Below are 27836 nucleotides of genomic sequence, written 5' to 3'. Positions count from 1 at the left end.
ATGTTATGCGCTCTCATACAACATCGTCCTGATAAATGCGGAGACACGGCCTAGTTTCCTGGATGACCGGGACAAGCCGAATAGCGAGGCAACTGAAAGAGGCGAGTGGCGACGAATGATATGATACAGCGAGTGACGGCGCTGTGTTGCAGTTAGTGATAACTGCAGTTGTTGTTGCCACGCCCCTATCATAACGTGGTCAGTGGGAAATGGCAGGGTCAGTGCCAAATATCACTCTCAACACCGGACAGTACATGCCGATGGTGGGTCTTGGGACATTCAATAAGTTTAAAGTAAGTACGAAATACTAAGAATGATTAAGTTAAGAAAAGGAAAGGAATATTTACGGTACATACCCCACAGTGATTCCCGTGAGATCTGCGCTCACTCACCATGACACTTTGTGTTAATTAAATTTATGAAAATATATTAAAAATAGAATATATATTAAGACATCGCACAGTGTCGTTTTTAACTGTCGATGTTACGTTGCTAACCAGCTATTGTCGTAAACCCTCTAAAAAAGACCCTAGAAGACAGCCTACCGGAAGTCAGCTAGAAACCTCTTAAGTATGCACGGATTACAGTGTTCCCAGAAATTATTGAGAAAATCTTTGTTTTTTTTCTAATGATGCTAAGATTGGAAAAAGGGCTTTCACTATGCACTAAGCATACTAAATAAGGGAGACAACTCTTGAAGGCTTAGAAGGCAGCTCATTACGTCAAGAGTTATCTCCCTTGTCAGGGCAGACGGCTTCCTGTGTTGACATGGCAGAATTTACAGCAAGAGAGAAAAGAAAGCTCATTCTAGATGATTTTGAAAGGGGTGAGGCTGGTGCTAAAGTGTTAGCTTGTAGACATGGTATTCCTCTGTCTACAGTATACAGAACTTTGAAGAATATTCAAACAGGAACCGGGATAGAGCACAAAGCAGGGGCAGGTCGGCCTAGGAAATTCAGTGTTGTGGATCGCCGAAGACTTGGGCAGATTGTGAGTAGGGGCAAATTGAAAAGTGTTGAGAACATCAGAAATGAAATGATTAGCAGAGGAAGTCCTCAGGTATGCAATGAAACAGTTAGGCAGGAATTACAGAGACTTAATTGGGTGAAAAAACGTGGAATTCCCTCGCCGTTGATGAAAGATGCACAAAAGGAAAAACGTTTAAACTGGTGTCGGGCTCATGAAAATCAAGATTGGGATAATGTTTTCTTTTCGGATGAAAGTTCTGTTTGGCTTTTCCCTAATTGTGTGAAAATTTGGACCAAAGATACTGTCAAACCTATCTACCAGCGACCCAAACATAGCCCGAAGTTTCACATGTGTGGTGGCATATCGGCTCGCGGAGTGACGCCATTGTGTGTTTTCACGGGAAACTTGACAAAAGAAAGATACGTTGACATTCTAAATGGTCACCTTCTTCCGACAGCACAAACATTGTATGAAGATGATTGGATTTTCCAGCATGATAATGACCCAAAACACACTGCGCGCTACACAAAACAGTGGTTGTCGGGCGAAAATGTTGAAGTTTTAGACTGGCCCAGTTACAGCCCAGACCTAAACCCAATTGAGAATGTGTGGGGAGTCATGAAGGACAGAATAAACCAAAAGGGACTGAGAAATATTGAAGATATGAAGGCCGAGGTGGTTTAATATTGGGATACCCTGTCACACGATTACCTACAAACTTTGATGGGTAGTGTGCCTAGGCGTATTCAGGCATGCATTGCTGAGCGAGGAGGTCTAACAAAGTACTAAAACAAGACTGAGACTGTAAAAGGATGATGTTTTAACATGTTTATGTAAGTAAAACGCCAGAAGTTAATAAACGTAATGAGTTACATGACGCAACATGATTCTCAATAATTTCTGGGAATACTATACATGTAAGAAACATGCAGTTATGTTATTTTCAGTTACTTTAAAAATGTTGTCATGTGAAGCTGAATTGGGAATGCATTGTTGCCAGACAACGTGTCATTTATCGGCTCGCATATATATAAATAAATGAATTTTATATATATATATCAATTTTTAGAATATGTGTGCTTTGAATATTCTTTCATATATTGTTAAGATGTCAACCCAAATAGCCCAGCTACATTGGTTCAGAAACTAGTCACTCTTTCATGAAACAGGCGGTCCCTGACGGTGTGTGTGCGTGCGTGCAGGGGTACAAATAACCACTTTTTGTCCCGAAAGTTTATTAAATGACCATAGAAAGCCGGGGCAAAATGAAGTGCATTGCTTCATAATTTCAAAAACATGTCAGATGTTTAATACATCATTTTATGTTCTAATTCTCTTCGATCAAACGAACATAAAATATTTATTTATGTACAACAAAATACTTCGCATGGGTAATGCCTACCGCAGCTCACAGACGAGCAGGTTTATTAACACAGAGTATACAAAGAGCCGGCAGAATATTAAAATACCATCTCGTCTGCACCTTCAACCTGTACCTGAAAAACAAGCAAATTCAAAACCAGAAAAAACTGCTTACACATATATGAAGTATACTACAGACGTTCCTGCAATACTAACTTCATTTTATTAATATTATTAATATATTATTATCATTACTGTTATTATTCATTTGTTTGTGTTTAAATGCAAGGCAAAACTAAAATACATATCTCCAATTCCTTACATCCTCAATTTTGGGTCAGGTCCCATCTCCAGGCCGCTCCATGTCATATAAGATCACATCAGGTCAGCCCTCTCCTCCTTACATCCGAATCTCAGTACCTCACTGCTAATACAGATCGCAATACTGCGTACATGAACCATCCGGCTTGTAATCCAGAATTATCCATACGGATTGAAGGTTCAATACTGAAACCTTCATAACTTCAACAAGGTCCAATACACTCGATTTAAGAAAGCTGCTCGCCGTGTTGTGCGAAGACCTCGAATGACTCAGCTCATGTTCAATCTCACCACGTCACCTTCGTCACGTGGCTTCAGCACAAATCTCACGTGCAAAACACCTTCGCTGCAGTAGGCAAGCTCTACCGTATTTAACCCAAAATAAATTCATTGGATGTAACTTGGTGGTGTTTCTTTTTGTGACCTTTTCACAAACAACTGAGTTTAATTACCACAATGTATTCACCTGACGATATATGATAATGCATGTACGTTAATTTATTTTAAGCTTTGAGTGCTCTTTACAAATGGAATAGTGTGTGAGTGAATTTAGTTTTACGCTGCACTCAGCAAAATTCCAGCTATATGGTGGTGGTCTGTGAGTAATCGAGTATGGACCAGACAATCAAGGGGTCATCAGCATTTCAGTATAAATGTGTGGTTGGTGTCAGGATGTTTGTTTGTTTGTTGCTTAAAGCTGTACAATATACCAGATATATTATTCTGCTCTGTAAATAATCGAGTCTGGACCAGATAGTCCTGTGATCAACACCATGAGCATCGATCTACGCTTTTGGGCTACGATGACATGTGTCAACCAGCTTGATCTATGAATCCCATTAGTCACCTCTTACGACAAATATAGGTTGAAGTGAGAGAGTGAGTTTTGTTTAACGCCACGCTCGGCACTATCCCAGCTTTATGGCGCCGGTCTGTAAATAATCGAGCCTGGACCAGACAATAGAGTCATCAACAGCATGGGTCTCAATCTGCGCACTTGGGAACGATGACGTATCAACCAAGTCAGCGAGCCTGACCACCCGATCCCTTTAGTCGCCTCTTATGAAAGATGTTTGTTGGAAAGATGGGTTACTGAAGGCCTGTTCTACCCCGAATCTTCACGGGTCTGTATAGGATGAAGGCCATTTCTAACCCAGATCTTTTGGGTAGTAGCCAAGATCTGTTCATGATATTGCAATATCCTATCCAGACATAAATCCAGACCAATTTTTAAACGATGAAGTGAGTATTACAAAATAAACACCAGTAAAGCTGGAGCCAAATCCCAAGTATCACAAGGAACCTGCAATAAAGAGCAACCCTTCCTTTAAATCTGAAACGATAAAACTCGATCAACTGTTTTAAAACATAATAGTAGATCATGTTGAAAACCTATCACAATCTACTAAGACTCTCCATCCTGTACTTCAGAAACGTGCTGATATTTTTACAGGCTGACCTATGATAAGCACAGTAAATGTTTGCAGGCCATGTGAAAACCACAGTTGCTTTCTTGGACGATACGTCATTTTTTTCATTTCTTGTGGACCAGTAAAATGTAGATTTCTCTGCAAACATTGTTCCTTTTGTTCAAAACACTGGTGGTCTTAGTTGTCAGCTTTGTTATCATATTATTGAGTCTATGGATGCTGTGTGTGGATGGTATATCTGAATATGGTTTTGCAATATCATGAACACATACTTACATCATAATACATGTGAAGATCCTTTGTTGTGTCTTAGGTGGATTCATCTGTGCAACTTCGGACTCTACAAGGCAGAGAAACGATTATGCATGTCTTACAGTTGTGTTTACAAATCATCGAAACACAGTGAAGGTGTTGGGTTCGACCTCACAATTCAGCATCCGGCGCGTGTGACATGTCAATCCCTTTTATACTGTACATATTGTTTGCGTCTGCAGCAAGGTGAGGTGTACGAGGCAGTGAAATACGCCATCAGTTGCGGGTACCGCCTCATTGATACTGCCTGGGTTTACCGGTCGGAAGATGAAGTAGGGAATGCCATCACGGAGGTCGTCAACAGCGGTATGGTGAAGAGGGAAGACCTCTTTATAACATCAAAGGTAATTCCCGTGTATGATCTTGATTTGATTTTTCCCTGTGACTTGTATACTGGACAAAAATAGTAAGGGTAGTTGTGAATTTTGAAATGATGAATAATGATGTATTTATTCAATGACATATTGATAAAATATCAGTCATAAAAATACCAATATCCCTAACTTATTTTGTCCAGTATACGAAGATGCACAAACATGCGTGTGACAATACCTACAAGCCATGCTTTACAATTTCACTTTAGTCTTAGGAAAATATCAAGTGTTTTTAAACTTCTTTAAGTTGAGTATTCTAACCACTAGATCCACCTTGTGTCGACAGCTTATCGGGCTAATTCTTTGCTTTCATTTCGTCATTAACAGTGCCATACGTTTGTTCTTATTCAAAGTTACATGACATTAGAGCAATCACACTATATATAGCATAGTTAAAATGCAAATACGTCAACATTCTCGATAGATCATAAATAATGCTTTAATCTTGGTACCTTGTTGCCACAACTGTCAAAGCTAATAAAAGCGTAAACGTGTTTCAGTTACTGTATTAAGAAGTATTTACTGAAAGCGTGTCCTTATGGGTGAGTGAGTGAGTGAGGTAGGTTTTACGCCGTCTTTAGTAATATTCCAGCAGTATCACACGAGGGGACACCAGATATGGACTTGATACATTGTGTCCATGTCGGGAATCGAACCCGGTTCCTCGGCGTGACGCTTAACGACTAGGCGATTCCACCACCCATGAAACACTGCCAAGTAGTGACGATACCAGGTGTTGGAAAGTGGAGCTTATCCTGCCTCAGCAGTTTGTCACAAACACATGCAAGAGCAAAATAATCTGAAAAAAAACACGGGGACATACAGAAATAATCAGGACGGGTGACTGCATTCTTCATATATATATATATATACACACACACACACACACACACACACACACACACACACACATGTGTATATATATATATATATATATATATATATATATATATATATATATATATATATATATATATATATATATATATATGAGTCAAATATATGGGTCAAATAGGTGTATGACCTACATGTTATACCTTTTATTCTAGAAATCTTGGGTACGCTCAACACAATTACTGACATCACTGAAAACAATTCGTTCCTCTTTCATTCTGTTCTTCTTCTTCGTATTTTTATTATTATTTTCCTGTCAGTTATGGAGTATCTTTCATGCCCCGGACCGTGTCGAGGTCGGTCTCAGAGAGTCTCTCAAGGACCTGAAAGTGGACTATGTTGACCTATATCTCATGCACTGGCCAATGGCGTGGCAGGTAATTTGAATGTTGTTTTTGATTGGTCGATATATCTACATTTCTTTAGTAATTTTTGGAAAGCAGATACGCTTTTACATGAAGAATCGCATCATAGGTACTTATAAATCATATTCATTTTCTTACATTACACCTAATATTTCTGGTATGTCGTATGACTCCTACAAGAGAAAACGCGGTAAAGCACAAGGTCCTACATCGAAGTTGTGAATCACAGTTGAACTTTCATGTACGAAGTATCTATGTATGTAGTGTATACCAACTGGAACTGTAAGACTCGTGTTCTGTATGGCCTCGATCTGACAGGAACCAGCAGATCGCAAAGCGTGGATCATGGGTACAGACTTCAAACCTGCCGACGTGGACTTCGTTGACACTTGGCGAGTGAGTCCTTCTTTCCAACATGGTGATATATCCACGCTAAAGTTGTCAGTATTTAATACTAAGATAATGGTTATATGTAGATGTTAAGATATTCCATTATTGTGGTTGCTGTGTAGCTTCTTTGGCACCCCGGTTTAGATCAACGCGTTCAGGTACACACTCAAGCAAACACACACACACACACACACACACACACACACACACACACACACACACACACACACACACACACACACACACACACACACACACACACACACACACACACATATACATACACACACACATACATACAGACGCAGAGATATATATGTAGACACACAGAGACACATTCACACATAGACACAGAACATGCCTTGTGTGGAATCTCTGTGTTAACATGGGCAAAATTAACACACTTTTACAAATATGTCCACGTTAATAGCGACAGGAAATTGTAAATATACAGAATATCTGACTATGTTTCACAATCTTAAACCTACCAAGGGTCACAACTGATATCCAGCATCGGTGTTAATCTAAGACCACTAACTCCTGTGTTGTCTTCCAGATAGCGTTAAGCTGACAGCTCCAAGGTGTCAGTTATCTTTAAGGCTATGTTACATTCTACGTTGCATGGTCAAGTCACGTGCGTGCCAAATGATCATCTATCGGTACTTCTTTCAAAGTAAATGATATAACTTTGAAGTTCACAATAACATCTTTACCGTCGGTTCATTATACAGTGGATGTTACTATCTGTGATAGCTAGAAAAGGTATAAAAATGGACACATTCTGATTATGCACATTTACTCGGGTTTTGTGTTGTTTTGTCTCTATGTTGTCGACATGTGTACCTCCGCCAAGCCTGTTGACTCACCAGTCCTTGTTTTTATGGCTGTATAATTCTACATATTAACACCAGGCTATGGAACGTCTGGTGGACAAGGGTCTTGTCAAGGCCATTGGCGTCTCCAACTTCAACATCACACAGCTGAAACGTCTACTGTCTGCCAACAATCTCAAGTATAAGCCGGTCAACATGCAGGTGTGTGATGCAGTGTTATCATAGGACAGGCTGTGTACCTCGCACTCGGAGAATATGTTGTAAATGTGACATGAATAAAAACACTATTTACCCAACTATACTTCCCATAAAAAATTTAGACTCACCAGTGTAAAGATATCCATTTACTTCAGTCAACTGTTCTAAACAAATTTTACAAAATATTCCATACTGTTAAAAGGAACAGTAGTATAGGGAATAGGGGTTTTGGCTCACTTTCAAGAAATGTCTCTACAAAGCCTTATTTACTAAATAAGGCTTTGGTTGGGACCTTAGATCTTGCTACTATTACCCCTACTACAAAAAGGTTGGGTGTCTATGAAACAGTTTACCGTGTATTGGTTGGAGGTAACACTGTGCCGTACGGTACGATCAATAATTCTTCTCTTACAAACCCCCTACCCGGCCCATCCCTCAAGTAGTACAAGTTAGGTTCGTCGGCTTTCATATCCACTTTATCTATGTTGTAAGTTTTGACTGACCATATAGGATCGGTGGCCCGCTTACGGCTATCGCCCTCGTGTTCCCCCGGCTGGTATAGATACCTCACTAGGGCCCTATCTGGTATCTGTTTCTCCTTCCCACGCAATGGAGCGGCCGACTCTGCAATTATTGATTTTAGTTTGATAGCGTCTGCCGGTTTCTTACCGGTGAGACGGGTGACTTCATGGTTGATTGCCGACACCACCTTAGGTAACCTCGTGACCCATTCAGTCGATCGTTTTCCAGGGGTGGCCATCTCCCTAGCATACTGATGGCCGAACAAGCGCTCAGCCAAAGTCCTATTAAATCTCTCAACTATGGCTTGGCAGCGATGGGCTCCGGCCGTGCCACGCCTGACCTTTGTATCGTGTTTGGCTAGCAGTTGTGACACGGCACCCATGAACTCCCGTCCGGGGTCAACTTGCAGCTCTGTTGGCCACGTCAGCGGGCTGCGTTTGTATATGCGTTCGAATCCTCTGGCTACCTGGGCCGAATCTTTCGTGGTCAAGGGTTCGGCTTCCTTGTAACGACTGGCTACGTCCACTACGGTTAAGGCATACTTGTACCTCTTGTCGTGGGGTAGGAACAGTAGGTCTGCCTGGTGAACGCTATTAGGTATGTTAATACCGAACCTCCTTCTAGGCACGTAGCGTGGTGCCGGCAAATAGATCTGCCACAGGGCTTGTTTTTCAAGCCACGCTTTGGCTTCCTCCGGGGGTACTCGCGCTATTTTAGCTAGCTTATCTACTGCGCTAGCTCCTTTCCAGTACCCACGCGGGCTGTAGTAAATAGCCTCAAATTTTTTCATGTCCATACGCGTATGTGTTTATCCCATCAATAGCTATCCAACGTTTCGTGTCCATAGGCGACAGGGACGTCTTGTTTATAGTCAGTCCGTATATCTTATGTCCATCACTTCTAAGTGTGTTCATTTTATGCCTAAAGGTACGGGTCTTGAACAGGGCTTCCTTGAATCTAGCGTGTTTGATGTGTTGTTTCACCACATACTTCTTAACACCCTTAGGCTTCCGGATCTCACTATTGTCGGCTTTCAGTATGGAGTACATCTTATGTCTCAAACCTATGTACTCGGCTATGGGCGTGCCAGCGCACTCGTCCTTCATCTTACCTAGGACCTTTTTATTTACCGTACTGTGTATGGCATTGGTCTTAGGGTAGTCGCTGGTGTCGTATAAATCGAGGTGTTTTTTCATGTCCTCGTACACGTCCTCGGTTCGAATCTCCATCAGCAGGGAATCCGTGTCAGTGTACAGCACTTCACACCTGTCACCGTACTGTTTCTTGAGCTCGTTGTAGTAAAAGTCGTACATCAGGTGTTTGGATAAATCGAGGATGCTCATCCCCACGTAAACAGGCCGGTTGAATTTTATGTGGCTTTTCTTCATGTGTAGGGCAACCAAGTTGTCTGTGAATATCTTACTACGGTTGAATGCCGGACTGGCTATCAATCTCCTGAGCTTGTCTTCCTCACTCGACCGAACCAGCTTCACGGTCACGCGTTTCCTCAGGTTCTCCATAGTCTTACCAAACACCGAGTTGTTCATGAGCTTGTAGAGATTTTTCTCAAAATCACTGGTGGCTTTTTTTCGTAGGTCTGTGTTCATTCTGATGTAGGGCTCCATCCATGGGCTCTGGTCGAACATGAGCACCCTGTGTATTTTGGTCAGCCTCATACCCAACGACAGGTACAGCTGTAGGTTGCGATAGTGAACGATGTACTTGGTCTTATTCATTAAGTTAGGCACGAGTTTTTCAACGTCTGTCACACGCCCACCTGACAAGTTATGTTGGTACTCAGACATCCAGTCTGGGTTAACCCTCATACGTTCGGGGGCCAGGGGGTAGCTGTTGTGCGATGTGTGTAATTCCTTGGGGTACTCTAAGTCAACCTCGAGGATATACCCTTTGTTCGAATCTGGTGCAACCCCCATAACATCAACGTGGGGTACCCATTCGAATCCCCCTGTAGGTAGATACTGGCTCATGGCCCAGCCGTACAGGTTGTTTGCGTCGAGGTAGAGAATGTGATTGGTTGGCTTGTTAGGATCGTAACCTTTCACGTATTGATTATTTGCTTTCGCGTATCGTTTGGATGCCATGGAAATCCCACCTCGCAAGCCTTTCTCAATGAATAGGTGCATGTCGTAATCTGTGAGCAATTCCAAATTAACTCCGGTCTTTTTAAGCAAGGCGTCCCACGACAGACCTGGGCTGGTGTAATACCATGCGGGGTCGAGTTTATACTGCTTGAAACACGTCCGCCTAAACGTTTCAAACACGTCGGCTAACAGCAGTACATCTGTCCTCAAGTACAGGTCGTGATAATCACCCAGGTTCTTACAACCCAGTTTATTCCATACGTTAGTCGCGTGCGAGTAATCATCTCGTGAGACGGACGCCTCATTCAGCTTGCTATAAAAGCAGTCAATAGGGGGTAGTCTGGTCTCGGTGAACTTGGCCCAACTATCCATGTACTCATAGGGGTACACACCCTTCCTCATAAGCAGGGGTCTAGTCTCGGCGTCTGTGTATCGATCGGTGATAGGGAAGGTATTGTTGGCCTTGACCAGACTGTCGAGTGACGACAGGAGGAACTGAAACGAGTCAATGAACCTAAGCCCGTTTAAGCTGAAGGAGATGTATCTCTCCATGTTGTTGGGGATGCACGTTATATTACCATCGATTTTCGCGATGGCCTGCATGATCAAGTGTGAGTCGTACCCTCTCAAGTTGTGAAAGACAACGGGGATGTTTATTGTCTTAGGGTTGATTTTAAGCTTGAGGTTGCACGCGTTGTGAGCGGCGCCTCTATACTTACCAGTTATGTGACAGTGATCTCTCACCGAATCACCGTTAAGTGGTGATTCACACACGTGACAGTTAGTGCTACTAGCGTGGGCTAGCCTGTCGACTCGGGTCAGACGCATGGGAGCGATTTTATACAATGCATTCCTAATAATTTTTTCTTCCTCCTGCAAACACTTTAGAAACCTTTCAGCCGCGTCAGGCCCCCTATATACTACCGGAGCTTTCGTTTCCCCGTCACAACGGACGACAATGTATCCAAACGAACAGGCTTTATGCTCTTGTGTCTTGTGGGTGAAGCTACCACTGGGAGCCTCGCCGGCGGCAGCCACTAAGGCTTCGAAGTCGGCGTATATGATATAAGGCACAGACATTTGGTTCTTGTGGTTACAGAATTTTAGGATATTATCACCTTCCTTAGGCATGTCGACTCGTATGGCTGTCTGCCCCACACCTTGACAATCATCCCGGTGGGATTCTAATAAATCAGCTCGGGTGAAGCCATGTAGACATCGTTCACAGAAGTGGGTCTTTCCTTTGTATGCTGATTGGTCATACAACAGCCTGCTAAAGTGTTTTATCCATGTGTAGTGATACTTGTCACCTCGCTGGATCATGAATATATTGATAACTTGGCGATCCTTCACCGGGCTGACCCTGTGTACTATTGTTGTGTTACCTTCGTGCCCAAAAACATTTATAGCCAGATTATTCTGTTTTTCTACTTTAGTGATCTGGGATATGGGGGTGGGTTCATCTATACCATCCCAATTGAGCCCATCATCTTGGGGATAGCTAGAAAGCCTATCTGAAAGCTGGAAATAAGGCTGACCTGATAGCTAACCTCAGGCAATCGTTTCCTCTATTCTTAACGTTTACTATGGCATGTTTGTTCCTATAGTAGGGAGGCAAGGCTAGGTATGACCCGCCTCTGAACGGCACGTAGGTAGCTATGTCTAGATAGACATTATCGATTTTATCTACAGCCCACCCGGACCCCAAGTGTGTGTAGCGTTCTAGGTATTCTCGTATCTGCTGAAAACTGGTATCGATTGATGTATCAATGGTCTCTGTATGTGTGACGACCTCTTGTTGACCTCGGAAGTAAGGCTGAACATACTCAGTGGCCCCTGTGGGGCCCCCAACCTGCTTATCGAGCGACATTTTCACTGTGATCTGAAACTTGATACTTCCTAGGTTATTTAGTTCCTGGTTGACCTTATCAGCTATCAGAGGCTTGATATCTATAATGTCTATGTTTCTATCAACGTGCATGCGCCAACCTCTCAAATAGTTGCCTACAGCGCGCTCAGTGCGCACGAACTGTAGGTCAATAGCTCTATTCTGTCGTAATAATTCTACAAGCTGTGGTTTTCTCATACGGGAATACCCACCTAAACCCAAATCGTGTGCTTCGGCTTTCAGTTGTTTTACAGTGGGACGTGCTACGGGGGCATGTGATAACAATGCGGTTAACCCGGCTCTCCCCAGGTTTGAATAACCCGTGTATCCAAGCTGTTTTGCTTGAGCTTTTAATTGTTTTACTGAAGGAGGGGCTTCTAAACCTAGTAATCTCAACAATGCTGACTTCCGCATTCGAGAATACCCGATGACACCTCTCTGTTTTGCGACCTGCTTTAGCCCGCGTACAGTAGTCATTGTGTTTACACCTAAGAGAACCAATGTCTAATTGGGTCACAGTAAAGGGAGGTAACCCTTGATAAAAAATATGTGGCTGTTTCACGCACTGTTGGATATAGTGTTCCTTGTGCATGTATTCCTGTATATGAGTAAAACATTTATTTGGTATTGAGTTTGGAGTCTATCTTGAGCAGTCGCCTACGTTCTTTTATGTAGTCCTTTTTATTCTCGTAGATGAGTTGATGTCTGACTACGTTCGCTCCGTGAGCTTTACATAGACAGTAGTGTCCTTTAACCCCGATACCACACACAGAACACGTGTAGTTAGGACTTCCCATATGGAAACAACAGAACCCCTGATTCCTGCATTTCCTACCACAGGCCTCGGTCTTCCCCATAAGTATGTATTCGCATCGGTATGGAGCGGGTCTCATGTTTACTTATATAGGTATTTTAATTTAATTGCTTCGCAACCAACGCAGTAGCTGCTATACCCAACACTATGAAGCCCAGTTCACGATTCATTTGTCCCTTGGATGGTGTGTAGTACTGAGCGAGTGTGGGTTTATTGAGCGGTTCCAATTGTTTACCAGTTAGTAGGTAGTATTCTTTCATTGCTTCATCGACATCGTTGAATGTTTGAACGGCATGGTTTTCACGCTTGAGTTGTTCGTTAATGAAATCGATCCTCTGGAGGCGTTTTTTAGCGTACTCGGCCTGTGCCTTTTGTAAGTTCTCAATAGCGAGATCGTGCCACTTCCTTTCTTCCTGTATTTCAGCCCCATCTCGTAGTTTCGAGAAGAGGAAATTACTCCCGGAAAATGCCAGGGCATTCACTAACGCCCCACCGACCATCATAGCTATCGTGGCCATCCCTATATTTATTTCATTATATTTTCAGGTATGATCCCTTGTTTTACTAGGATGTCTTTTGTGGCCATCGCCATACCAAGGTTCATTATGAGCATACCCATATCCTGCAGGTTGAAATCTAGCTTGATAGTTGGTTGTTTAAGCACCATTTTAGTCAACCGAGCGTACCCTACGGCTAGACTGGCGACCACTGTGGCGTGGTATGCGTCGTTGACGAACGTTTTCCCCTCAGACATTATGTATATGATATAAAATATTAAAATTATAACATGATATGCGGGTCTACCGTGGGGGTGGGGGGCTCACTGTTGGGTGGTGGCTCACTGTGGGAGGGTACCCCCACGTATAACCACGAGATAGCCAAGGCAGCAGTTACACCTACAGCCAACAACAGTCGGGGGTTGGTCACTTTATGTTGGTTACACCACCGTTTTTTACCGGCAGCTACTCTCTTAGGATTCTTCTGTCTGGTTACTGTTGGGGGTACCCCCACTGGGGTCACTTCCCTCACTGGTTCCTGTGAAGGGGTCTCCACCGTCACCTCGGGAGGGGTTTCCCTCACTGGTTCCTGTGTCACTTCCGTCACCTCGGGAGCAGCATCCATCTATACTATTATTATTATTCTTTCTCTCAAATTGACAATGTTTTGCCGTGATAATCGCCGCCGTCACTGGAGCCAACAACATACCATATTTGTGGTACAGCCCGCAGCTGATAGAGCTCACGGCGTGTTCGATAAAAGGGTCTTTCTCGAGGTCCTCCCACAGGTAAAGTCGGCGCTCTGGTGGAATGGGAAAGAAGTATGACACAATACCGGTGTATATCTGGGTCATAGCCGATCCTATTGTTTTTGTCATTTCTGCTCCGAGCCGGGACTCGTATCTAGCGTACAGCTTATCGATTTCTTCGGCTGACATTTTGTGAATTTTATCCGGAGTGTAGTCTCCAAAGTAATGTTTGGCTTTGCCGCCAACAGCCAACGCCACCAGTTTCTCTCGCTTGTCATCAGTGGGGCCTGCCGGCGGCGTGGGGGAACCCTCCAACGACAATTGTTCGAGCAATTCTTCACACTCCATCTTATAATATAACAAGTAAGATTTAGTTTTAACTATATAATACCCGATGCAGACAAAACACAGAGAAATGAAGGTTAAGTTGCACACGACAAACACTTCAAATATCATAGCTATATACTTAGCTTTGCTTAGCTTTGCTTAGCTTTGCTTAGCTTTGCTTAGCTTTAGCTTAGCTTTGCTTAGCTTTAGCATACTATATATGCTACTGGTTGGTCGGTCTTGAGCACGAGCTTAGCGTGTTTAGTTTCAGCGAGCTGTTTCTTCACCCGTTCCCGTTCTAATTTGCTCATCACATCGTTCTCTCTCAAACACTCCTCGAACGAATCCCTGTCCTTGCAGTGAAATAAGGCCACCCATCGCGTCTGCTCCCTGAGGTCTTTCAACACCGAGTTGAACTTCTGCGTTAGCACCCAGACGCTGTGATTTGCATGCCGGCCGGAGAAGGCCAGGTACGATAGCATGTCTCTCTTTTTTGTTATCTCGCGATTAGCGCTGCAGTCGTCCAGTATGAACAGCGTCGGTTCCCCTTTAAATTTCTCGTGAAGAGCTTTCAACCAGTCCTGCAGGCGTGTTCCAGGGTCGATTTTGTGTACGTCCGGGTCCGTCATCACCCAAGGTCGCGCGTACGTTTTATTCATGCTCAGAGTAGGGCACATGATAACGATGTTATCGAACACATCCTTGTAGTAACCCTCCAACATATCCAACACGAAAACGGTCTTCCCACAGCCAGTCTGCCCGCACACTATGGCGCAGTGTGGGTCAGTGGGTAGTTGTGGGTACCCCTGGGGTGTGTGGGGGGACTGTTTATTGTTGGGGGGTGTGGGGGGGTACCCCCCATCAGTAGATGGCTTGCACGAATCTCCCATTGTCTATATTAAGTTGCGCGTCCATAATAACGTACAGATATAATTTCAACTTACCAGCGGTTTGAGCCTTCTTAGTAATCTGGATGGTTATCCCTTCGCTGCCGTTATCTATACGGCGCCCGCTACCGTGCAGTTTATCATCATCCGTGGATCGCATGTCCAACCATAGGGCGTACTTGGTGGTCAGGTATTCACCGATCTGCACAGAGCCGAGGTCCAGGTCCTTTGTTATATAATCCCCCACTGGTAGCTTTTTTATCTCATCCCACTGCTGGTGTGGCCTCATACCATGACTGAACAGCTGGTTGGGCACGCCCTCGATGGTCACTTCCACCTTTTCAATCTCGGGGTTGAAAAACTTCTCGCTGTCCCTCCGGAATGGATCGTAATACTCCACGGGGACGACCAGGATACCTTTCATCGATCGCGCCGGCACGTTCAGGTTGATATTCCACACAGTGTCGCTCTTATCTCTCACGACTGATCTATGCCTCAGTACGCGATCGTACAGGATGGCCATCTTCCCAGAGTACTGGCTTCGAACCTGCCTGGCCAGCTCCGGGCTAGTGACCATGTCGAACTCCAGAGAGATGTTGTCTATGGCATAACTGGCCTCATCACCATTCGGCGTACGCACTACTTTGCTATAGTCGTTAAACGTGAGCTCGTATTCGAGCCTATCACCCAGCGCGGCCTGGTAAAACGGCGCGTGTCCCGTGAGCAACTCGAAGTCGAGCGGCACGCAGAATCGATTCCCGTATGCTCGAGCGATGGCCTTTTCACCGTCCGATAGCTTGTCTTGCTGGTCTTGCGTGAAGACATACCCTATGCGCGCCCGGGTTGATTTACTGATGCCCTGGTACACATCATTGACTCGTTCTCTCTCGCTTTTCCAGAGATCCTTGTAGCAGTGAAACACGTCGCTGTCGTCGATGCTCAGCACCTCGTTACCGCTGATCTTGACGGTCGTTTTCTTGATGATAGCTTGACCCACGTTCCGCACTAGCTCGCGTTTGTCGTTGTCGGAGGTCAACGTGATATTGAACGCCAGTCGAACAGTGCCTGGTACAATGAGGTCATTCTCACCAAGGTTTGGAAATCTAACCAGCAGAGTTTGATTCTGGTCTATCTTGCTGGGATTGTTGGTGATGGTCACCGACTGTCGCACGGCTCTGGCGCCTAATGGCTCTCTCAATCTTCTGAAAGGATCTAATTTTCTACCGTACATTGTTATATAAATGAAATATATTTTTAATACTAATGGATGAAGACATACCTATGGATGATATGTGGGACGATAGTGCCCAGGCATTCAATGATGACCAGGAGACCTCATTCTCGCAAAGTGATGAGCTCCTTAAAGGCGCCGTCGACGATTATTACAACGCAGTTGAAAATAAATCCAAACTCAAGCCGTTGGGAAGGAACTATTCTGATTTTACCCTCAGCAATGGCACGCTGCGTTTGAAGTCTCGCCCGGAGATCGATCTCATGAATAAACGCACTAGAGAACCGCTTGCTTTATCAACATTGGCCGGTAAATATGGGATTGACTTTATCCGCGATGAACTAGGCTTAGAATATTACGGTGGCGCGCGACCTAAGATTCCTCCGAAGTTAGTTCAAGGTCTGGAAGGCATCAGGGACGCCCCATCGGATCAAAACATGACTTATGATATTAAAAAAGTGTTGACCGACTACGAGAACAAACCCTTCCCGGGTCTCGAAATTACCTTTCGGGAACTGCGGGGGTTGGACCTGTTGATGCAAACCATTCGTGGTCAGCTCTGGAAAAGCACGGCCAAAATGAGTGAGATAGACGACCACATCGCCTATGAAAAGAAAAAACTCGGTGAAACTGAGGACGAGTCTATGAAAGCCACCATCGAGGAACGAATACGTAATTTGGAAGATGAAAGGCAGACATGGTTGGAGACAGCGTCCGGCTACAAAGAAAAGCTTAGATCCCAGGTCAGCCGTGTGCGGGAAACCATCAATCAAGTCCTCCACCGAGACACCACGTTAGCAGACAGGATTCGGATATTATTCCGGGAGCAAGGGATCACCATCGCCAGTATTCTGACTGCATTGGGTTTCATCATATCAACCCTGGTGGTGTCACTGGTGGGAGGAACCCCTGTGGGGCCTGCCGGCGGCGGGGGAACTCCAAGTGGCGGTGGGGGTGTTAAAGACTGGATAAAAAAACTCGGGGAAGGCCTAGCTAAACTGGCTGGTAAAGCCGCCGAAGCCCTTCCCGGCATCCTGGGTAGCATCGTCTCGTGGTTGTTAAGCGCTCTGTCTAAAACTGCCATGTGGCTCAGTCAAAACCTGTGGGCAGCCATCGTCGCCGTGGCGGGTCTGGTGTACGTAGCGGCTAAGAAATCTTTAACCAAATAAGTCCCAAAGCTACCCCACCAACCACTAGGGCCGTTTTACTATCAATATGCTGCTGAGCCTGAATATGAGAGTGTGTGGGGGGTACCTCCACATGAACTTTAGGCTCCGGGGGCGGCGCAACTATACCCGTTTCACGTGGTGGGATGTGTGGGATATAGGTGGTGTTAATATCGGGGTTGATACCCAACTTTTGATCCTTCGTGGCTATGACTATTTCGTTGTTATAACCCACCACTTTTTTTACTCTCAGTTGCAATATCATTCGGAGCCATGTACAGCCCCACGGCGAACACGTAGTCGACTTTCGACCTGGCGTATTCTAACACGTTTTGGTAGCGTTCGATAGCCCGCGGGAGATCAACTGGAGAATTGATAGCATCCTCAACGTTGACAACGAATTGTTTCTGAGCGTCGTAAGCAGTTCCCTTACCGATGATGTTGGAACGCGTTTGCGACTGCGCGCCCAACAGCGCCCACACATACGTTCGAATCGAGTCGTTCAACCTGACTACCCCGGCATGAGTAAACCCTTTCGACGTGTCCAGCATGTACATTTTCCACCCGTCTGCGGTTGACTGCTCCACTTTCTGGATTTTGAAAGCAACACCACCTTTAAAGTCCATACGATCATCCCTCCATTCATTACTTGACAAAGCATAGCCCTGCTTAAGTATACCTCGTCTCACTAAATCATCACTAGCATCTTTCACTGGTTGTGGCCCATATTTGGCAGGTTTATGAACAAGATCCTGTAGTATATGGAAAAAACTATCCGAACTAAACATTTTTCGTTTCATAAAGTGTGATAGTATATATTGGTTAAATGCTTTTGCCGCGAACCCATCACTGTAAGGAATACCCAACCCGTGGTTCGGCCCCGGCAAACGCCAATCCGTCTTCGGGTTTATTTCGAATTCGTTGCAAATACGTTCGTAGGCCCGTCTATCGTACGGGTTGTTTGTTGCGTCCCACGCTTTGTCCTGTGGGAGGGGGGCGCTGATCTCTTTAAGGATACGTCTGACCTGGTAGTACACGTGGAACTTGAACACAGACTGACTCAGCGGTCCACGCCGAGTGTCGGTCAATGTCACACCACACCCCGTTGTAGCGCACCACACGGCAAAGTTGAATTGATTCTGCCAGAACTGCATAGGGTTGTTGAACCAAGCGTGGACTGCCTTGACGTTAGTCACCGAAAGCTTATACTTATCAGGCATATCTATAAACTTGGCATTGAAATACAACCCAGGAGCAACCACGATCTTCATGGTGGAGAAATCTACGTCCAGTTTAGGGTAAAACACACCAGGGGAATACATTTTAAAACTATTATATAATAAGTATATATGTAATATGTACATAACACTTCCAGGAATAACGAGCGGTGAGGCCGTTCAGCTGACGCACGCGATCGATAACACGTCAGGTCAACTCGAAGTCGCACTCTGCGATATCACCTACCTACCGCAATGGACTAACATCAACATCAGCAACAATAAGCTGTTCGTCAGTGGAACTCGCAGCCAGATAACTGACGGCTACTACAGTGTGTGCTCTCTAAACGACGAGGTCTTCAAACCCCTTGGAGCCGAACTCAAGATGAACGACTCAAACGGTACAGTGGTGTTAATCAACAACGGAAGAAACCCCTTGAGGCTCGGCCGACCATTAGCGAGGATACTCGGTATGTCTCCTGACGAGATAAAACCAACAACAACCGTCACAGGCACGAAGTTACCCGATCTAGTACCGTACCGAGAGCTGTACATTCATCTCGGTCAGGTGAGCACAACGTACAACATTCAAGGAGGTCACCCTTCCACTATACTGGGAGCAGTGCCGGTAAAAACTGAGAAATACAACGACGGTAGAACCGAGTCGTTTTCACCACGGCAGTATAAGAGATTAACCCAGGGCAACATACCTGAGCTGACAATATCGGTGTTAGATATAAATCATAATCCTGTAAATATAGGATACCTCAGCTTAACGCTTCATGTAAAATGACCAGCGCACAAGGGCCCGGAGTGAAAAAATGCGTCAATATCGGGATCTCCGACCTCGGAGACACACGCGGTTTCGACGCTCCCGGAGTAGATGGTAAATCGTATGCCTTGCAACTGAAAAACAACATTTACAAACGCGTTGAAATCCCCTCCGGTGGAACCCTAAGTGATATAGTAGATACCACAAGAGCAACAGTCAACACTAAGTACGCCCTTGTCAACACCGGTGATAATAACTGGATAATATACCCATCGTTCGGGGGTAAACTGTTCGACTTAGACGATGTTGAGAGCACTACCGTCGTCCAAAACAAGCCATATATGCTCGTCTTCACCGAAGATGACAAGTGGGTGTTGTTACCCGATAACGACGACTGGTTTCTCAATATTAGACTCGTCTCTCCCTACGTGTTTACTGATAACAAAGACAACCACCTAAACAAAGTCGTGAACAATGGAACCCTGCTCGTGGCTTACGTCCCAACTCAGAGACGTAGCGTAGTCGTCAGCCCACTCAACACTATGGCAGCCCACATGCTATCGAGTAAACCAGCCATACAAAACGTGAAATTGCAGTTGGTGTCTGAATTCGAAGGTGTGGTCACTATACTAGAGAGTCTACCGGCAAACTCAACACTGATCATCAAAGTCTACCTAGGGGAACCATCGGGGAATGATATCGAGATCGTGAAGGGGATCAAACTCGGGTGGGGCAAACAACATCAGTATCAAGTTTGTAACGTTTACGTGCGGGTGGGTACCGACTCCAACACCAGTCTGCAGGGGGTCAACGTGATCGTGGAAAACAAGATATCACTAACCAATATCTTCCTGCCTGACAACATACACTTCATGGGTATGAAGTTCACCCCTGAATTATTATCAGAAAACCAGTTGGAAATTATATCGTAATAGTATAATAATGACCAGTCATCATCCCAACACTACACTTAACGACCTGGGAGATACAGAGGGATTCGATCAGCCTGGTGAGGAAGATGAATTATATATCCTGCACTTCAAAGACAACGTGTACAGACGGGTGTCGTTATCAGATCTTAAAGAGCCTAAATGGCTGATCAACTTAACAATAGCCTCACCTTATATCACAACAAAAGAAGGGTGGAGGTTTATCTCTAAGATTAGGAATAACGGTATCTGGCCCGGGGATTTCATTACGGGGAATGAAGCAACAGCCTCGATATATTTTGTTGAAGAAAAAATTGGGTTAATTTCTGGAATAGAAAGTAAATTAACATTTAGCAGTATGTATTTACACCAAAGGCATCTTGATATATTCTCCCCCTACACAATCATCATAGAAGTCGTCTTTACGTATTTTGACCAGGAAAACTCCTCGAAAGGACGCCAAATTTTACCCGGGTTGGCAATACACTGGTATACCGAACACTTAGATCAATATTGCCGTATTGTTTTACAACGGAATACCCCCACGGGTTCTATAAAACGCTTAATAAACCTCCCTGGGGTTTTTATTACAACAGAAAAGTCTATTAGCCTCTCACCTATTATCATTAGTTATGATCTATCCCTTATAGGCTTCAAATACATTGATAGACTATTAACTGAAACCCAATTAAAATATCTTTCAAAATATATATTATAGGATGGGTCTGTACCCAGTCGTAGAGGAAGTAGCGAAGACACTGGAAACCGTAGATGGGTTCCGCTTGAGGCAGTTATGTGATGTGAAACGTCAACTAGAACAAGACTGTGACACGCGGAAAGCACTATGTAAAAAGTACAATAGAGCTTTCAATATCGTGGACGGGGCTGACACTACCCTTATGGCAACCAGCATGGGACTAGGGGCGGCAGGCGTTGGGTTGTTGGCTACCATCGTGGCTGCACCTATAGTGCTAGGTATTGAAATAACGGCAGGGGTGGCAGGGTTAGCAGGATTGGCGCTTAAGTTAGTATCACGCAGACTTAATCGTAAGGCATTGAAACACGACGAGATCAGGGTTCTGGCCGAAGCAAAGCTGAACACAGTGAGTGAGCGTATTTCCACGGCACTCTCTGATAGTAAGATCTCAGAAGAGGAGTTTCGTTCAATCCTCTCTGAACTCAAAAAATATAACGGAATGAAACAAGATATTCGATCCAAGTCTCGTAAGTCTGCTATCAGCGAGGACGAGAAAAAAAAGTACATAGAACAGGGGATACAAAAAGCCCAGCAAGCCTTTATTATGAACACCAAAGAGATCGTAGGCGGTTCACGTTAAACTGTTTCATCGATATAAACATGACATAGGCCGCCAACTTTTTATAGTGGGAGGTATCTATACCAGCCGGGGGAACACGAGGGCGATAGCTGTAAGCGGGCCACCGATCCTATATGGTCAGTCAAAACTTACAACATAGATAAAGTGGATATGAAAGCCGACGAACCTAACTTGTACTACTTGAGGGATGGGCCGGGTAGGGGGTTTGTAAGAGAAGAATTATTGATCGTACCGTACGGCACAGTGTTACCTCCAACCAATACACGGTAAACTGTTTCATAGACACCCAACCTTTTTGTAGTAGGGGTAATAGTAGCAAGATCTAAGGTCCCAACCAAAGCCTTATTTAGTAAATAAGGCTTTGTAGAGACATTTCTTGAAAGTGAGCCAAAACCCCTATTCCCTATACTACTGGAACTGTTACACATAAACTGGTGTATTGTAGAAAAACCACAAAAACGTAACGTTGAATTCAGTGATGGATAAATAGCAGTGAAAATTGACGAATTCTCATCAAAACCATTCACCAAAGGGATTAACATATAGTGAGTGTTTTAAGTGAGTCCAAACTTTCGATAGGAAGTATATAATCACGATTGCCAGTACTAGTTTGTAAGTTAAAGAGTGATATCAAGTTGTTTAATAATAAATGTGTGTGTAAAGCCTTTTGACCCAGGCAAATGTTTATCATAAGCATTTCGTTAAATGTACAACACAATATTGTGTCCCGTAACCCTCTCACAACACGACTGAACCCCTAGGATGGTTAGTCAGTGTAAAGCATCGGTGTTGGGATCACCGTCTGTGTGTGGATATTATCTTGTACACACAAACACATATTTAGTTGACATAATATATTACTTTCCGTCATGAGGAAGGACATATCATTAACACCTAAATGTAGGCTGGTTCTGGAATGTCCAGTGTCCTGTCTTTCACAGATTGAGATCAGCCCTTACATGTGAGGAAGGACATAGCTTTCGGCCGTGGGAGCCGTGCCAATTTACACTCATCAGAGGGGTACACAAAGTACGCAGCCTAGACTACCAGTTGTCCGACTTTCATTTTTGTGGAAGTCGCGGTGGCTGAGCGGGCTAGGCGGCTGACTTTGTGTGCTGGCGATTAGGTGCCTGACTCTGAGGGTGCGGGTTCGAATCCCGGATGGGACTCAACCGAAAAAAGTACTAGAATTTGTACTTTACTAAGAAAGTGAAATCCCAAATATGACATATGTTGCATTTGACCACTTTCTAAATGGCATCGTGTAATCATGTCTAGTGTCCTGTCTTCCTCAGATTGAGATCAGCCCTTACATGTGAGGAAGGACATATCATTAACACCTAACCGTAGTCTGGTTCTGGAATGTCTAGTGTCCTGTCTTCCACAGATTGAGATCAGCCCTTACATGTGAGGAAGGACATATCATTAACACCTAACTGTAGGCTGGTTCTGGAATGTCTAGTGTCCTGTCTTCCACAGATTGAGATCAGCCCTTACATGTGAGGAAGGACATATCATTACCACCTAACTGTAGGCTGGTTCTGGAATGTCTAGTGTCCTGTCTTCCTCAGATTGAGATCAGCCCTTACATGTGATGAAGGACATATCATTAACACCTAACTGTAGGCTGGTTCTGGAATGTCTAGTGTCCTGTCTTTCACAGATTGAGATCAGCCCTTACATGTGAGGAAGGACATATCATTAACACCTAACTGTAGGCTGGTTCTGGAATGTCTAGTGTCCTGTCTTCCTCAGATTGAGATCAGCCCTTACATGTGATGAAGGACATATCATTAACACCTAACTGTAGGCTGGTTCTGGAATGTCTAGTGTCCTGTCTTTCACAGATTGAGATCAGCCCTTACATGGACAACAACGACCTCCTCAACTTCTGTCTGGAAAACGACATCACCGTCACAGCGTTCTCCCCTCTCGCTAAAGGAGGACAGGAATAGTCAGTAGATATAGTTTTAGGTATTCAGCTAAGATTCCTAACATTTCCGGAAAATACATCAAAGTGCATTCTCCTAAAACGTCACAAAACACCGAGGACCGCACAGGTCGCGCGCAGGTGTCAGTTCGTAATGAAAGCGTCCTCTTCGATGTATTCACCAGTAATAAATTCAGATTTTAGCGTATTTTACCTACTATAGGTAAAACTGTAGTTCCAGTCTTCGTCAAAGAGGAAACAGAACAGCTTTAATGATCAACAGCCACACAGTAATAAATTTATGTTGATCCGAATGAATGTTGTTCCTTAGATATGCTATTTAAATGCATAAGCAAGGGCACCTGTTATTGCTATTAGTCGTCATAGCCATGGTATTAAATGATGGAACATATAAGTTCCCATACTTTGAAATGACCGTGCGTCTACATAAGGTGCGGGGATTACGAAAACACGTGTATAAGATAAAGTGTATGGGTTACGAAATCGTGTACATGATAAAATGTGGGTGTTTCGAAGTCGTCTATACAAGACAAATATATAGGTAAGTATAAGTAGGGGAGTATAAGATGTGAATAACCGAAGTGTCTGAACTGATTTGAAACCTTGTTATGCACGCGAGCGTTGGGCGTTATTTGGAATATTGTCAAAGACTGTAAACCCTCCAACAGTGCCGGGAAACCGACGCCCAATCTGATGGAGGAGAACCTTCTCAAGGATACTGCCCGGAAGTATGGCAAGACTCCAGCACAGGTATGAGGCCAACTTGCTGGGGGAATTACATGGAGGACAATACCTGAGTGAATGAGGTGTTCATTTCACCGTCTGGCGATAAGTACAGCCATGCACGTAGGAATTTAACGTACTCTAGTAAGAAAACCATTCACTCATTCACATAAATCAGAAGTAAGACAGGCCTCTAGCCTGATGCAAGTGCTGTTTCCAGAATCAGAGTCATCACGTCTCTTCTTACAACCTTCCCCAAGTCCACCATTGTATGTTCCTTTTTCATTTCTGTTTGCTTCGAAGATACCGTTTTTATTCCACGGCTATGAAGCCCAGAGTCTTCTTTTCAAGACAAATGTCAAAGAAACTCTTTTCACTTCAGCATTGACTGCTTCAAGTTTCCACTGTGTTTTACTTTTACTCTTTCTTAATCGGTTATCGTGATATAGAAGTAATAGTAATTTACTACGCATGTTGAGAGGTTTTGGATGTCATTGTTACTTTCCACTAACACGCAGGTGGCTTTGAGATGGGCCTTCCAGAGGGGATACGCCACCGTTCCTAAAAGTGTCACAGCTCACAGAATCCAGGAGAACATCGAGGTGAGAACACACAGAACTTGTACCGGGTCAGAGGTCAGGTCAGCAGCTGATCACCATGTGTGACGCTACGATTTACATCAGTACACAGATCTGTTTCACACATCACATTTACATCGTCCTAACTACTGGTGGACACTCTAGACAGCTATCCCTTTGGTAACTGATATACAACGGCCCATACCGTGCTCCATGATATCAGCATAATATAAAGGTACTGATGAAACTACGTGATGAACTTTCTTCGCTACTTTCAACAAAGACGAGGTGACAAGGACAATGCGAGCGGTGTTAGACGATTGTAACGACTGGCAACCAGTCTTATAGACCAGGTGACGTGGTACATCATGCCACCAGTCTAAAGTTAGGGATCTGGGGACTTTGTGGACACGGCCACTTTTGTTGAAGGACTTCAGTATGGTAACACAGCCAAAAGGGTTGTTTGCAATCTCTGCACATACCGTTTTTCCATAATTCGTGTACACATTTGCCCTTTAAGGTCAGGATTAGTAGTAGCCGTCAGCAGCCCACGCTTGTCATAAGAGGCGACTAATGGGGTCGGGTGGTCAGGCTCGCTGACTTAGTTTACACGTGTAATCGTATAAAAACTGTGTAGGTCCCTGCTGATGATGTTGATCGCTGGAGTATATGATTAATGCTCGATCTTTTACGGACCACAGCTCTATACAGGAATTATGTTTAGATCGGAGTAGGCAACAAACAACAAGACAAACAAAAACGACACTCTGTCAGCATTGACATGGACATAATCATTCATGTCTCAATATGCTAGGACCCGTGAAGGTCCCGGGGTAGAACAGGCCTTCAGCAAACCATGCTTGTCATGAAAGGTGACTATGCTTGTTGTAAGAGGCGACTAACGGGATCGGGTGGTCAGGCTTGCTGACTTGTTTGGGACATGTCATCGGTTCCCAATGGCGCAGATCGATGCTGCTGTTGTTGGTCACTGGATTGTCTGGTCCAGGCTCGATTATTTACATACCACTACCATAATATAGCTGGAATATTGCTTAGTGTGGCGTAAAACTAAACTCACTCACTCAATACGTATATATTTAATGCCACGTTGTGGCGTTTTCCGTTGATAAGATTTTCTCTCTTGTTGAGCTGATACCGATCAACGCACCTCCTGATTCGGCTGAGATGGCAACATCCTCAATCAAATTATATACCGGTATAAATGTCAGTTGTTGCATATAACAACTGTTGTCGTAAATATGATATTTGTTATCACATTTCATGACTTGACACCTTCTACACCCAGCTGTTTGACTTCGAGCTGTCAGATGATGAGATGAAAGCTATCGCCACTCTGAACAAAGACTTGCGGCTCGTCTGGCTGGACAAGTAAGTCTTCCTTTGTTTTCGTTTGTGAAAGATATGCATTAAAGAAAGCCAAAGAACGCAGTAGTAGCCTCACATACACCAAACATGGAATGTCTGGCTCCGTAGACATCCTAATGAAGCGGTATCAATGACATATTTTGTGATCTGTATGAGGTGTATGCGATGGTTTTATGTGTCATTATAAGACTTGTTTGAATGCATGGTTTAATTCCTATTGACAATATTGGCGCATCCCACGTGTCTGAAAAACTCTGATCGTTATCTAGCATGCACACATACACCCCATACACATCACCATACGTGGTGTCTATCTCTCCACTTGAAGGGTGTTCCACGGGTGTTTATAGGATAGCTTCCTTGGCCCTTCCGTACATCCATTTTTGTGACAGTATACATTCATAAAATATTGCAAGCATTCTAGATGGGATACCGCCTGTTTGAAACCGACACACTCACCTCATACACTTGCAACTCACAAACACTTACTAACGCTCACAATGTCTCATACACTAGAAAAAAAATTGTCTCATACACTAGCTCACACAATGTCTCATACACTAGCTCACACAATGTCTCATACACTAGCTCACACATTGTCTCATACACTAGCTCACACAATGTCTCATACACTAGCTGACACATTGTCTCATACACTAGCTCACACAATGTCTCACACACTAGCTCACACATTGTCTCATACACTAGCTCACACATTGTCTCATACACTAGCTCACACAATGTCTCATACACTAGCTCACACATTGCCTCATACACTAGCTGACACATTGTCTCATACACTAGCTCACACAATGTCTCATACACTAGCTCACACAATGTTTCATACTCTAGCTCACACAGTCACGTTACAATTCAGCTACGATTGTCATCAGCCTTTTTTCACAGCTTCAAGTCCTTCCCAGAATACCCCTTCGAGTACCCCGCCTAAACACCCAGCATACAGCTGGTTAACCTGCTGACCGAGAGGGAACGGTGGGTGTGACTCGATGTGACAACAATTGAAGTCTTTGTCTCCCTTGTGTGAAGGAGTGCACGGTTCTGATCTGTTGCTGGCATTTACTATACACTTCACGTATTGTACTCATCCTATTGGAAATAAATAAACCACGAACCATTAATGGAACGAACTTAGTACTTAACCTGACCGCCCCTCAAGATCCGAGTTACAAGTATGTGAGTGAGTGATTGAGCGAGTGAGTATGGCTTCACGCCGCTTTTAGCAATCTTCCAGCAGTATACTATACGATACCACTAGATATTTGTATAGCGCCGATATCCAGTTCACCTGCTC

At 44.2% G+C, this 27836-nt stretch overlaps 1 protein-coding gene across 1 annotated transcript; it reads left to right on the top strand.

Annotated features, from left to right (window-relative positions):
- The first annotated feature begins 61 nt into the window (after positions 1-61).
- On the top strand, positions 62-27664 carry LOC137265726 (aldo-keto reductase family 1 member B7-like). The gene is made up of 10 exons (XM_067801166.1): positions 62-293; positions 4577-4738; positions 5923-6039; positions 6346-6423; positions 7329-7451; positions 23734-23840; positions 24506-24587; positions 25079-25162; positions 26445-26527; positions 27431-27664. Exons 1-10 carry the CDS (start codon positions 210-212, stop codon positions 27471-27473), a joined length of 963 nt encoding a protein of 320 aa, XP_067657267.1. The 5' UTR covers positions 62-209; the 3' UTR covers positions 27474-27664.
- The last annotated feature ends 172 nt before the right edge of the window (positions 27665-27836 follow it).

This window comes from Haliotis asinina, chromosome 15, assembly GCF_037392515.1.
Source record: "Haliotis asinina isolate JCU_RB_2024 chromosome 15, JCU_Hal_asi_v2, whole genome shotgun sequence".
In the NCBI taxonomy this organism is placed as follows: Eukaryota; Metazoa; Mollusca; class Gastropoda; order Lepetellida; family Haliotidae; genus Haliotis; species Haliotis asinina.
This window is presented reverse-complemented; position numbering and strand designations above follow the sequence as displayed.